This window comes from Medicago truncatula, chromosome 6 (genome assembly GCF_003473485.1).
Source record: "Medicago truncatula cultivar Jemalong A17 chromosome 6, MtrunA17r5.0-ANR, whole genome shotgun sequence".
Classification (NCBI taxonomy): Eukaryota; Viridiplantae; Streptophyta; class Magnoliopsida; order Fabales; family Fabaceae; genus Medicago; species Medicago truncatula.
This window is the reverse complement of record NC_053047.1, coordinates 57,735-70,471: the sequence shown is the minus strand read 5'-3', so window position 1 is coordinate 70,471 and position 12,737 is coordinate 57,735. Positions and strand designations below refer to the sequence as shown.

Below are 12,737 nucleotides of genomic sequence, written 5' to 3'. Positions count from 1 at the left end.
CATATTTGAAAAAGTGATCCAACTGCAGTAAAAAAAAAATTATGTTTTTTTTCGAGAATTAGTAATATATATCAAAATAACCTAAGTCTCTGGAAAAAAAAAGTTCAAAATAACCTAAATCGTTTCTTTTGCTTAAAAAAAAACAAAATAACCTAAGTCGTGATACTTTGGATGTCCATGAGGTAAAAAATGCGAGTCAGAAAAATTAAAATTATTTTTCACAATTATTTTATTTTATTTGAGGGGATTATTTATTATATTTTATATGTCCAAAAAAATAAATATATATTTTATTTTATTTAAAAGATATAAAGAGGAATGTAGAGTTTGAGAGAGTGGAATTAGGGTTTGAGGAGGCAGAGATGGCGAAGTTCAACGTTGTTCAGAAAAGAAGAAGAGCTCTAGTTGCTGAGCGGAAGAGACTGGTTCACGGCGACCCTACCACCGGCAAGCTTAAGATCAGAAAGCAGCCTGTTAATCTATCCGGCAAACGCAAGCGCAAGCTCTTCAAACAATGGCGTCGTGTCAGTACTCTCTCTCTCTCTCTCTCTCTCTCTCTCTCTCTTCATATTTTCGACTACTTTGCTTAATTTTGTGTTTTCACTTTTTGATTAAATGAAGGAACAAAAAGATGCCGTAGAGAGTGGCTTGATTAGCATGGAAGATGTTCAAATGGCTGTTGCTGAAGGTAACTGCCATTCCTTATCTCATTAAAATTTCATTTCTTAGGATTAGAGTTCACAGCTTAACTAAAAAACTCATTTATTGTGAGCAGGGGAAACCAAAGATAAGAATGCTATATCTTCAGCTAAATTTCACTTGAAAAAAAAGGGATTGAAACTTAAACAGCTTAAGGGCAAAGGTAGTTTTTTTTTTTTTTTGTTCTGTTTTGCATTTGGTTGAAGAGTTATGAAGCACCGACGTAGACATGTAGACATTGATAATTATTTGAAAAAAAATGGTATAATTGAATGTAACCAAACATGGCGAACACTGGACACACACCTTCGACCGGAAGTGTTGGTGCTACATAGATATAGTCTACCTGGCTTGATTCTAATTTCCTTATACCTAAAAATTAGTTTGCTGACCAATAATCAAGGTAGTCAAAATTGAGATTCTATCTAGGGTCAAGAGAGGACTAAAAATTGTACATCATGGGATTGTAACATAGCATGGATAGTAAGATTCAACAATAATATAATGTTTGTGGCAGAGGCTTATCAATTGTCGTTGATAAGGCATTACTGAAAAATTGTGATCCATTTTTCAAAATGAATCCGCTTTTAAATATATTTTGGAGTTGGCTCTTAATACTCATTCATTTAGATATCACATAATATAGCCAAGAGGGGGAGTGGCTCTCTACATAGGGCAACTTATTAGTTGATTTATTTTTTTAAGTGGTATGCTTGGAATTTACAATGTATTTATTTTCGCTTCAAAACAACAATTAATCTAGGATTCTTGGATCAAAGGGAAGTGTTAATGATAATTTGGACAGTAGCTAACTAACAGTTTAATATAACACGTATATACGATATCCTTGTTTTTATAGTCAAAAATCATTATACCATTAGTCTTCAAGAGTGATGGTTGGTTTCTTATTTGATGCAACTATTAGCGACCTCCTTTGTTCCCCTATTCTAATGTTTGTGGCTGAGGCTGCACATTAGGAGCAATTAGTATTAACAAAGTTCAGGTGTGTTATTAGCTAAGAAAGCAAAAGAAAATGCAGAAACTAAGAGCTAATGCAAAACTCGTATGACCCCAAGCTATACGCTGAAACTGAAAATGGGAAACTGAAACTGACCCCTTCCCCCTCCCCTCAATTGCCCTCTGTAACAGATTTATTCTCCCTTTTTGCATTATATGTTGATGCATTGATAACACATGGCATGCTACCCAACTGAGAGGCTAACCAGAGCATTATTGCTGCTTTGTTTTCCCTACACTGCGTTGTTGCGAACTAGCAGTTAGTGGATTTCAGCTTCTCATTGGATGGAATACTCCTAGATCTTTCAATCATTTTAAACTAAGCTTTTAATACTAGACAAATATTCACTTTTAAGATTGTAGCGGATTTTACCTACAGCACCATAACATGTAGAACTAGTAGACATATTTATACTAAAATGAACCAAAATCAAATTGAAAGTGAAACCTTATCAACCGAATTGTAGCAGGATTTATTTATAGATTTACATGCACCTGTTCAAATTTTTTGAATATAGACGTATGGGGTAATTCTCCAACAAAATTTCTTTTAATTTTTCTTAAAATGTTCATTTTTTGAATTTCTTGTTGTGGAATGACAATTTATGAAGAACCATCATATTGTTTACAAAATAGTCCGGGTAGTTAACTTTTAATTGGTGTTTGTTGTGGCATACAGGGAAGAACAAAAGAAAATCTGATGTCCCTGCTGCTGAAGTTTCAACTGATGCAATGGTGGAGTAATTTTCATTGTCTCCTTTGTAGTATGAGGATAGAAGAGGCAAAAATGAGATGGTATAATGTTGTAACCTTGAATTGAGTGTTTTGGGGTAGGCTGTCTAGATATTTTCCTTTTTATTTATATTTTTTAATGGTAAAAGAATGGAAGCTTTGATTTTATAGTTGAGTTGTTCAATTGTTGTTATATTCCTAGAAGGAAGCTCGCTGATTTGATCAACTAACCTTTGGCAAATGTTAGATGAAGTACTATATTGCACCGGTTTATCTTTGTCCTTTACTTTATATTGGTGAAAGGAAATCAAATTAGCAGCTGTTGATTCTAAGAGCATAAAATAATATTTATGGGAATCCTATTACGTTTTACCGAATACTCTTTCTATTGTTGATTTGAATAGATAAACAAAATGGAGACTAACACAACAAATACAAACTCTGCAAAATAGAGAAATTAACCGTGCATGAGCAAATCATATCTCCCATGGCGTGTGATCGTACACAACCGTTTGATATGGACTTTCCACTAGATATAACATGCACCTCTTAAACAAAATCATTTACCATTTTTTTGTCTATCTCTACTGTTCTCTTTCATGCTTTCATATTCTTTACATGTGTTCTAATGGCATTGAAATTTCTTCTGGAATTGAAAAACAATAATAGTTTTTGACGCCCGTTTGAAATCAACATCGTCATCAACTTTGGATCCCAATTCCTTCATCCTCATCAGAAGACTGCCTCATAAGGAGATTGCAGAAATTATAATTACTATCATTTATCAGACATTATTTGGTAGATTCAAAATAATAATGTTGGCTAACACCAAAAAATAAAATAAAATAACAATGTTGGGGAATAATTTCAAGATCGCAGGGAGAAAGGAATGGAAAAACTAAATGATTTGAACAACAAAATCTTAGATGTCAGAGACGTAGCTTTTGTTTTTGTAGAATAAGCTCAAATCTCTGGGTCAATGAATTTTGAATTGGATAATCAATAACACTTTCTCCCACACCAACTATAACACGTAGAACCCACTTCAATTTTACTTTTACTTAGCAAGAAGAGTGGAGAGGGGGAAGAGTTCACGCAACACGACAATGGAGTTGTGAGCCAAACTGTGCTGTTAACATTTGTGGGTTCTACGTGAAGGAAACAAATAATTATTAGTTTATATAATTGAAACTACATTTGGCATTCAATAATGTTCATGAAGTGGGTAAACTATTAAGTTTTCATAGAGCTATTTCTCTTCACTTTCCTCTCACGATAACTCCCATAACAAATCAAAACAAGTCTTGCGTCCAAGTGTGCAACAACATGACTGACAATATGGATCCAATTTTCTTTTTTGGCAAAGAGCTCTGGGAAACACCAGGGATATGGTGGTGTTTCCTCTCTACTATGCTATTTTGCTGAGGGGTGCCAAGTGCCAACACATGAAACATGATGTATAATGAATGTTCTTGTAAAAATCTTTAAGCATGAACTCATTTCTATTGTCTGATCTTATGTATTTGACTTTAGCATTAAATTGAGTATTCAATATTGAAACAAAAGACTTATATGAGTGGATGTTTATGATTTTAATCTAATGAGATATATTCAAGTGAACTTACTTTTGTCATCAACGACCTTGTTTCATTATATGCCACTTTGGAAAAAGTAGTTTATATATAATACTAGTATTTTATTTTTCTATCATACCTTCTACTCACTGTTCCTTCTTAATTAAACATAGTTTTAGAAGAAAACTACTAAACTAAGGTGGTGGATTTTTTAAGGATTTTTTGTCATACCCTTATTTTAGTCTACCATCTACTATCTCTTTTCAATTACTCAGCAAATACACTATTTTTTTTGTTACTATAATATTGGTACGAAGTTTTAACGGCCGCTTAGAAATGACTAATCTTAATCGGAGAACCTTGTGGGACACACAAGATGAGTGAGTTTTCTCTCATAACAAACAATTTACATTTTTTTAAACAATTATTCCCTCCGGTCTCAATAAAAGAAGTATTGATATCTGAACATAAAAAATTGAACCACTTATAAAACCAAACTAAAAACAACTTATGATGATATAATAATTTTGTTTCTTCCTAAACCAAATTAACACTTGTTTTTGGGTGGTTGGAGCATTAAGGAAGGTACTACTTTTGTTTGTGTGGTCGGTTATTTTTTGTCTGAAATTAACATTATAGAAAATTACTATACATGCGTATTTTTCTCCAAGAATTTGGTAGAAATGAATGAAATTAGAAAGAGAAATGATTGGTGTGTAGAGAAAGAATGAATGGGTGATAGATAAAACTTATTCTGTCCGTAAATTTCGATATCCAAAGGTCCCAATTTGTTGTCATGGTTGTTATAAACATTTCATTTGAATTAGTTATCTTCATTTCGTCTTCTCTCTCCGTATTCTCTATTCTCCCAACCCAATCTATGTACGTGTATGCATGTATTGTATTGTAACTGCATCTCTGTAGCACAGACACTTTTGATCGAATGATCCTACCCAGACATATTTCCTTTTTAATTTGTTATTGTTATTATAACATGACCACATGCATGTATTGTATTGTAATGTAATTGTATCTATGTAACCCTGACACTTTTGATCGATGATGTATACAGTGTCAGTCCTACACATGCGATTGAATTGCAATCATGTCATTTTCTTACATTACTACTAGTATCAACGTATCAATACTAATAGTGTGGCCAATGTCCGTGTATGCATTCGTACTTCCTAGAATTGCATTGCATTGCATTGTATTTAGCTAATTAGCTTTCTAGAGAATGAAGTTGGATCTGACATTTTGCATACAATACAATACAGATCTGAAATCGATTACCAAATTGGTAAATAGATAGATCATAACTCTTTTTTGTTCCTAGACTAGATATAGTTTATTTTTATTTTTAAAATTTTAATTTGTTTGATGTCTCTGTGTCGTGGACTATGAAGCACATACACCTGATTCGACATTGACATGCACATATTGACATGTACACGTCGACATCGTTAATAATTTTAAAAAATGACAAAATTGAAAGTAATCACATCACATGTGTCGGTGTCGAACAACGACACATGTCGATGGTAAAGAGGTTGTGGGTAGTTGATTTGTGGCAAAATAGGCGTTTCATCTCATGGCATTGCAATCCTTTCACTTTCATATCTTAAATTATTAATTAATTAAAATTGTACATTTGTTGTTTATCCAGCTGATCAACAAACCATACTAGAAGAAGATGGCAGACGCTGAGGATATTCAACCTCTTGTTTGTGACAATGGAACTGGAATGGTCAAGGTACCATCTATTATAGATCACATTTTCTTCTTTCATTTTCATTTGTTTTTTTTTCTCTGCCTTGTGATGAATAGCTTCAGATGACACATCATAGATTAACATTGGAATATACCATTTTTCAGGCAGGCTTTGCTGGAGATGATGCACCGCGTGCCGTGTTTCCCAGCATTGTTGGTCGTCCTCGTCATACTGGTGTTATGGTTGGTATGGGCCAAAAAGATGCATATGTTGGTGATGAGGCACAATCTAAACGTGGTATCCTCACTCTCAAGTACCCAATTGAGCATGGTATTGTTAGCAATTGGGATGACATGGAAAAGATTTGGCATCATACCTTCTATAATGAGCTTCGTGTCGCCCCCGAAGAGCATCCAGTTCTCTTAACAGAAGCTCCTCTTAATCCAAAGGCTAATCGTGAGAAGATGACCCAAATCATGTTTGAGACTTTCAATGCCCCTGCTATGTATGTGGCCATTCAGGCCGTTCTTTCACTCTACGCCAGTGGTCGTACAACCGGTAATCATTTCATGATATTATTATCGTATGATTGGGTTTAATTGGCACGCTTGTACCATAAGCTAGCTTATCCATGGAGCTTTTAGATTGAGATGACAATATGAGGAAACTTGTACTTTGTGTGAGCTGGCATATACCTATACTTTTACACAAACAGACCTTTATTTGTGGTAGTAAAGTTTAGAGTTGTTCAATTTTCTCATCAACCAAGAGGCATAACTATTCCTTATATTCTCTAAGTCGAATTCATTGTGATTTATAATTTTTCTCCGGTTTTGTTTTCAATTATGATGATTTATTTTTCTTATTTTTGCAGGTATTGTGTTGGATTCTGGTGATGGTGTCAGCCACACAGTCCCTATCTACGAGGGTTATGCCCTCCCACACGCCATCCTTCGTCTTGATTTGGCTGGTCGTGACCTGACTGATTACATGATGAAAATTCTGACAGAACGTGGTTATTCTTTTACCACCTCAGCAGAGCGTGAAATTGTGAGGGATATGAAGGAAAAGCTGGCTTACATTGCCCTTGACTATGAGCAAGAGCTAGAGACATCCAAGACCAGCTCTGCAGTGGAGAAGAGCTATGAGTTGCCTGATGGGCAAGTCATCACTATTGGCGCTGAGCGTTTTAGGTGTCCAGAGGTCTTATACCAACCATCCATGGTGGGAATGGAAGCTGCAGGAATTCATGAGACCACTTACAACTCCATAATGAAATGTGATGTTGACATCAGGAAAGACCTGTATGGTAACATTGTCCTATCAGGAGGTACAACCATGTTTCCTGGCATTGCTGATAGAATGAGCAAGGAGATTTCTGCATTAGCACCAAGTAGCATGAAGATCAAGGTGGTAGCACCGCCTGAGAGAAAGTACAGTGTCTGGATTGGTGGTTCTATCTTGGCATCCCTAAGCACCTTCCAACAGGTTTGTTCTTTTCTTTGTTGCTCGGAGATGTATTCATTCATAATCTATGACTGCTAATGAGTTAATTTAAACTTTCCTTTCCTTTCCTTTGTGTGTGTGCAGATGTGGATTGCAAAGGCTGAGTATGATGAGTCTGGACCATCAATTGTGCATAGGAAATGTTTCTAAATTATCTGAGCAATATGGTTATTGAAGGACAAGACTGCTCTTTTGTAACCCTTTCATTCTAGCTTTTGTTATTCTCCAGGAGTTTATTGTCAAATCATCCAATTCATCTTCATTATTATTATATATGTATTGATAAGTTTTTTTGACATTCATACTGCGTCGAAATTAGCTGAGACTATCAAATGAACTAAGCATGTGTTCTTTTCTTTTGTATGCAAAGTTGCAATATCAATCATTTAAATTTCATTCATATTGTTTTGGAAGCAATAAATTTTGTACTCAGAGCGTAAGACTAATATTGTTGATATTGAAATATTCCAATATTCTTCTTTCTTGTATTAGTATATAGATCACTAAAATCTTATGTTATAAATCGATTTCACATAACAATTACTTAGTGTATGTTTACTTTGGACAATTAAACCTTGAAAACATATTTAAGGACTCAAACAATTGAATAGAAAATATTGGTTAATGTTTTATTGATAATCACCAACTGCTCAGCTCAAAGTATAACTGCTGAGAGGAATATTAACTTTTACATTGAGAATGAGAACAAAAACATAAGAACTGATATGGAAAAGAAAGAAGGAACAACAAGGATGAGAATACGAATAAAGGAATAATCACATTGCAACCAACTTTCCTACTCTCTTAGGACAACTTGCAGTTGTATCCACATCACTCTGATCTTCCCAAGTAGTTGCAGTCAAATCCAAATGCTCCCATTTAATTAGAACTTGCGCAATGGGTGTATTTCCTCGAAGGATATATAGCCCTGTGTTTCATCATTGCTTCAGGATGCACAATCGTGCCATGTTCTTAAGTAGTGAGAGGTAAAGACCAGGGCCGTCCCTGTCAAATAGGATGCTCGACCCTCTTTTTAAAATAAACATCTAGTAAAATAAAATGTAATTTTTTTGTGTAGCTAAACTTCATTAAAAAAAATATCAAAAGAACTTCTAAATATGAAAGGAATTAAAAAAATTAAGTGAAAGAGGTGAAATTTATCTAACGGTGTCGTTTGGATTTGTCACTCCTCTATTGTGGAAAAGGGTAAAACGAATGGTTTATGCGAAGAAAAAAATGATTGTTGTGATTCTTTGAATGAAATAGCTTTCTAAATTGACTGATTAAGTGATTATACAAATTATGGGTGGTTTGATAGGATCAGATTTATGTACAAAAAGGAGAACTAGAGTTTAAAAAAAAACTCAAACGTGTACCGAAGAAAGAAAATGATATAACATATATATCTTTTATTTAAGTGGGGAGTGGGTATTAGACTTAATTTTTTGTTTGAGGCCCGTAGCATTTGGAGGTCCGACCTGGTTGAGCACCTTGTATTTTATCAAGTCGAGCCTGGTAAAGACATATATAGATTTAGGGTTAATAGTACTTTACCTGTGAAGCACGGACCCCTCTTGGACTAGCTATGTCACGGTGTCCGACACACGTCGGTGTCCGATAGTCTTATGATACTCGTACGACACGTGTCGGATAACTAAGACCGGCGTCGTAAATATTTTTTTTCCCTTCACTTCGACATTCCTAGGATCGATGTCTGACACCTATGTAACACTCATACGAGCCGTGTCGGACAACTAAGATAAATATCTAAATTATTATTTTTCTCTCTTGCTTCCACATACCGTAGATACAAGAGTTACATATGTTTGGAGAAATGTTGATCAACTAGAGGGTTATAGACATTAAAGTTGATTATAACATTTTTACCTTTTTTGATAGTAGATGAATAATACTATTATATCTTATATTAGAACATTTTCTAATGAAATAAGTTGCTCAAGTTAGATGCTTATGAATATATTTTAATTTTCGATTTAGACCGTCTATAGATAAATTAACATATATGTAGCGGTGTTCGTGTCCTATATTTTTTATATTAGCGGTGTCGATGTGTCCGTATCAATGTCGTGTCAGGTGTCATAGTCTATGCTTCATAGTGCTTTACCTCCTATAATATACACAACTTTTGGTTTTGCCTTTGCAAAAAAATTTCTTCATATATTCAAGAAATATAATATATTCAAAATTTGGTTAACAAAATAAAGATAAACATTCTTTAAAAATAAATAAATATAGATAAACATATATTCAAAACGCACAAAATGGTGCAGTACATTTGCTAATGGTGGGTTAATGTAAAGATTACCATTCACAATACCTACTACCCTATAGTTTATAGTAATAGCAGTAAAGGCTAAATTTTGGGGATGTGTGTTGTGGGCTATAGTAGGGTACGTCATTCCAATTACAAAGTATATAAAAAAAAAAATAGAAATGTATAAAAAAGGCAATTTGTAAAGCCATAATTTAGGGATGTTAAATTATTTTCAATTGGTGTGGAAGATTATTTATTTGTCGCGGGGCCTATGAATAATAATTAGTTGGTTCTTGTGAAGCACTAGTTAAAGAACTTGTAAATAGAATTTCAGTCTTAGAAATATAAATTAATAGGAATTTATAAATAGAATTTCTAGCATCAGCTAAACATCTTATTTGATATGGATATGGTAATTTCGTTGCATATTGCTCGCGGCTTACGAGTTATTTGGCTCTTCTAAAATGAGTAAATCATTTAAGAGTTTCTTTTAAGAGGTAATTTATGTTAGGGTTTAAAGCAAGTAACATGAACCATAAATAAAGTAGGGTTAATAGGTCTTTACCCCCTGTAATATAGGGCACTTTTGATTTTGTCCCCTGTAATTTTTTTTTTTTAGATTCCGTCGTTGTAAAATGAAGATTCTTCACGATTGCCCCCTAAGCCCATTGACTCAGCAGAATCTTTGATGTGGCACCTACATGGCTTTTTTTTTTCTTTATCATTTTTTTTTTGCTTGCCACACGTGAAAAATAATTTACACATCATTAATAATTCAAAAAATATGAAAATTAATTTTCAAAAATTACAAAAAACAAATTAATTAGGAATTTTTTTTTTTTTTTAAATTTAGAAAAAAATTATAAAAAAATTTCAAATTTTTCAAAAAATTATAAAATAATTACGAAAAAGATTCTAAAATATCCAAATATAAATTAAAAAAACTTCGAAAATTATAATATTATCTAAAAAAAATTATTTTGAAAATTAAGTTTCAGAATTTTTTTTTTAACTATTCCTAATTTCGTAAAAAAATTGATTTTTTTTTTAATTTGGAAAAAGATTTCATAAAAATTAAGGCATAAAACTCTCGAAAAAAATCAGAAATATTTTCTAAATTTAATTTTTTTGAAAAAAAAAACTGAAATTCAGATTTTGATTTGAATAAAAAAAATTATATTCAGAATTTAAAAAATCTTCAAAATTTCGTAAAATTTGAATTCTATAACAATATGTCAAGATTTTATAAAAAAATTCAAAAACAAATCATAATTTTTTCCAAATTTAAAATTTTCGAAAAAAATCTGAAGTTAAGATTTTAAAAATTTAAATAAAATCAATTTTTTTTTTTCAGATTAAATAGTTGGAATTTAAAAATATTTATATCCAGATTTTTAAAAATTAAAATATTTTCCATAATTTTCATTCTTTGTAGAAAAAATTAAAAAAAAAAATTATTCCGAAAAAAATCTGAATTTTTTTAATTTCAAAAAAGATAAGACAATTTTCTATTTCAGAAAAAATCTAAATGTTTTTTAATTTTTGGAAAAAAATCTAATTTTTTTTCGATTTAAAAAAATAGTTTGAATTTTTTCAGATTTTTTAAAATTTTGAAAATTAATTTTCAGATTTTTTAAAATATGATTTTCGTTTTTTTTAAAATTTTATATTTTAATTTTTTAAATAAAAATGACGTATAAACTGTTTTTCACGCGTGGCAAGCAAAAAAAAATGAAAAATCAAAAGAAAAAGCCATGTAGGTACCACATCAAAGATTCTGCTGAGTCAATGAGCTTAGGGGGCAATCGTGAATAATCTTCATTTTACAAGGACGGAATCTAATTTTTTTTTTTTACAGGGGACAAAACCAAAAGTGTCCTATATTACAGGAGGAAAGACCTATTAACCCAATAAAGTATTGAAATCCAATGAAAAAAAAACCATAGATTACATTTCAATATTATTAGCTAGATAGATTACATGATGGAACATGCATTTACATTGTCATCGTTAAAAAGGGAGACAAGTAATTCTTCTTGATGATTGGATGAGGCCATAGGGGCAGCCTGCACAACGTTTCTAACAAATCCAGAGGGTGCCCTTTTGTCATAGGCTCCATAGGCATAAGGATAGTACACAAGTTGCTGTTCAACATAAGGCCAAAATTGAGCTCTTACTTTCCCAGTGCTTTTTATTCTCTTTAACACCTTGTTTGGATCAACATAACCACTTACTATCACCCTGCTTTGCTTTCTGTTCACCTCCACAGATTTCACACCTATACATCAATTAATGGAAGGGAGTTAGCTAGGAATTGTAAACTAACTATATTAGTATGTATACACTAATTAATTAACCAACCTTTTAATGAAGTCACTGCATTTCTGACTCTTCTTTCACAACCATCACAGTCCATTCTCACTTTTATCTCAACCGTCTGAAATTATATAAAAAATATACTCTTAGTGAGTACTAACCAAGTAAGGATATACTATATGATAGCTACAAAATAAATAAGTTGTTATACTATTACCTGCATTGCTTTGCGCTTGGCTCTCTTAATGGTGGAGTTGGTTACACTTACAGTGGTACAAAAGTTGGAGAGGTAATCAAGAGCACCCATTTTGCTTCTCTATGTAATTTCAATCGATAGATCAGTGAGACATTGAATTAGATGAGCGGTGTTTAAATAGAAAAAGAAGCCAGCCTAGCTCAAATTGATTTTTAGAGGACTATATATTAATGAAAAATGTTTGGTTGATTGACCATAAAACACTTCAATAATACCATGAGGGAAAAAGTAATAGAGTTATTTAAACAATGTACGTGCTACCTCCGTTTCTTTTTAATTGTCACATTTTGATATTTTACATATACCAAGACAATCAATAATTGTTACTACTTTTGATTGCAATAAGGCCCCGTTTGGATAAACAGCTTATATAGATGCTTATAGCATTAGTGCTTATGACATTAGAGCTTATATCATAAGCTCTTATACTTGATAAGCTATTTATGTTTGGATATGTACACTAAAAAGTACTTACATAAATTGAAGTGTTTGGATGTGACATTACATAAGCAATTATCCAAATTTTAAATATTTTTAATTTAACAAAAAAATCAAAGAATTGAACCACAATCATCAAGATTTTTTTTGATAAAATTAATCAAGGTGTAAAAAAACAATATTATAACATATTAATTATAATTATAAATATAT

The 12,737-nt window shown here is 32.3% G+C and overlaps 3 protein-coding genes across 3 annotated transcripts; 2 read left to right on the top strand and 1 right to left on the bottom strand.

Annotated features, from left to right (window-relative positions):
* Positions 1–315: 315 nt before the first annotated feature.
* LOC25495078 (uncharacterized) lies at positions 316–2,774 on the top strand. The gene is made up of 4 exons (XM_013595236.3): positions 316–524; positions 622–688; positions 776–862; positions 2,396–2,774. Exons 1-4 carry the CDS (start codon positions 363–365, stop codon positions 2,458–2,460), a joined length of 381 nt encoding a protein of 126 aa, XP_013450690.1. The 5' UTR covers positions 316–362; the 3' UTR covers positions 2,461–2,774.
* Positions 2,775–4,714: 1,940 nt separating this feature from the next.
* Positions 4,715–7,669, top strand: LOC25495077 (actin-97). The gene is made up of 5 exons (XM_013595235.3): positions 4,715–4,904; positions 5,689–5,775; positions 5,898–6,291; positions 6,608–7,221; positions 7,324–7,669. Exons 2-5 carry the CDS (start codon positions 5,716–5,718, stop codon positions 7,387–7,389), a joined length of 1,134 nt encoding a protein of 377 aa, XP_013450689.1. The 5' UTR covers positions 4,715–4,904; positions 5,689–5,715; the 3' UTR covers positions 7,390–7,669.
* Positions 7,670–11,432: 3,763 nt separating this feature from the next.
* Positions 11,433–12,228, bottom strand: LOC25495076 (heavy metal-associated isoprenylated plant protein 21). Its single transcript, XM_013595234.3, has 3 exons — positions 12,048–12,228; positions 11,876–11,951; positions 11,433–11,792 (listed from the first exon to the last, which is right to left on the bottom strand). The coding sequence occupies exons 1-3, from the start codon at positions 12,135–12,137 to the stop codon at positions 11,491–11,493; spliced, it is 468 nt and encodes a 155-aa protein (XP_013450688.1). The 5' UTR covers positions 12,138–12,228; the 3' UTR covers positions 11,433–11,490.
* Positions 12,229–12,737: the final 509 nt, after the last annotated feature.

What these genes read in the sequence shown, in the direction of transcription:
- LOC25495076 (XM_013595234.3), bottom strand. Translation starts at nt 12,137, where the DNA reads ATGGGTGCTCTTGATTACCTCTCCAACTTTTGTACCACTGTAAGTGTA. An exon ending in CCAAGCGCAAAGCAATGCAG is followed by an intron (nt 11,952 to 12,047) that starts GTAATAGTATAA and finishes ATATAATTTCAG; the next exon opens with ACGGTTGAGATAAAAGTGAG. An exon ending in TGCAGTGACTTCATTAAAAG is followed by an intron (nt 11,793 to 11,875) that starts GTTGGTTAATTA and finishes ATTGATGTATAG; the next exon opens with GTGTGAAATCTGTGGAGGTG.
- LOC25495077 (XM_013595235.3), top strand. Translation starts at nt 5,716, where the DNA reads ATGGCAGACGCTGAGGATATTCAACCTCTTGTTTGTGACAATGGAACT. An exon ending in ATGGAACTGGAATGGTCAAG is followed by an intron (nt 5,776 to 5,897) that starts GTACCATCTATT and finishes ACCATTTTTCAG; the next exon opens with GCAGGCTTTGCTGGAGATGA. An exon ending in CCCTAAGCACCTTCCAACAG is followed by an intron (nt 7,222 to 7,323) that starts GTTTGTTCTTTT and finishes GTGTGTGTGCAG; the next exon opens with ATGTGGATTGCAAAGGCTGA.
- LOC25495078 (XM_013595236.3), top strand. Translation starts at nt 363, where the DNA reads ATGGCGAAGTTCAACGTTGTTCAGAAAAGAAGAAGAGCTCTAGTTGCT. An exon ending in TCTTCAAACAATGGCGTCGT is followed by an intron (nt 525 to 621) that starts GTCAGTACTCTC and finishes GATTAAATGAAG; the next exon opens with GAACAAAAAGATGCCGTAGA. An exon ending in TCAAATGGCTGTTGCTGAAG is followed by an intron (nt 689 to 775) that starts GTAACTGCCATT and finishes TATTGTGAGCAG; the next exon opens with GGGAAACCAAAGATAAGAAT.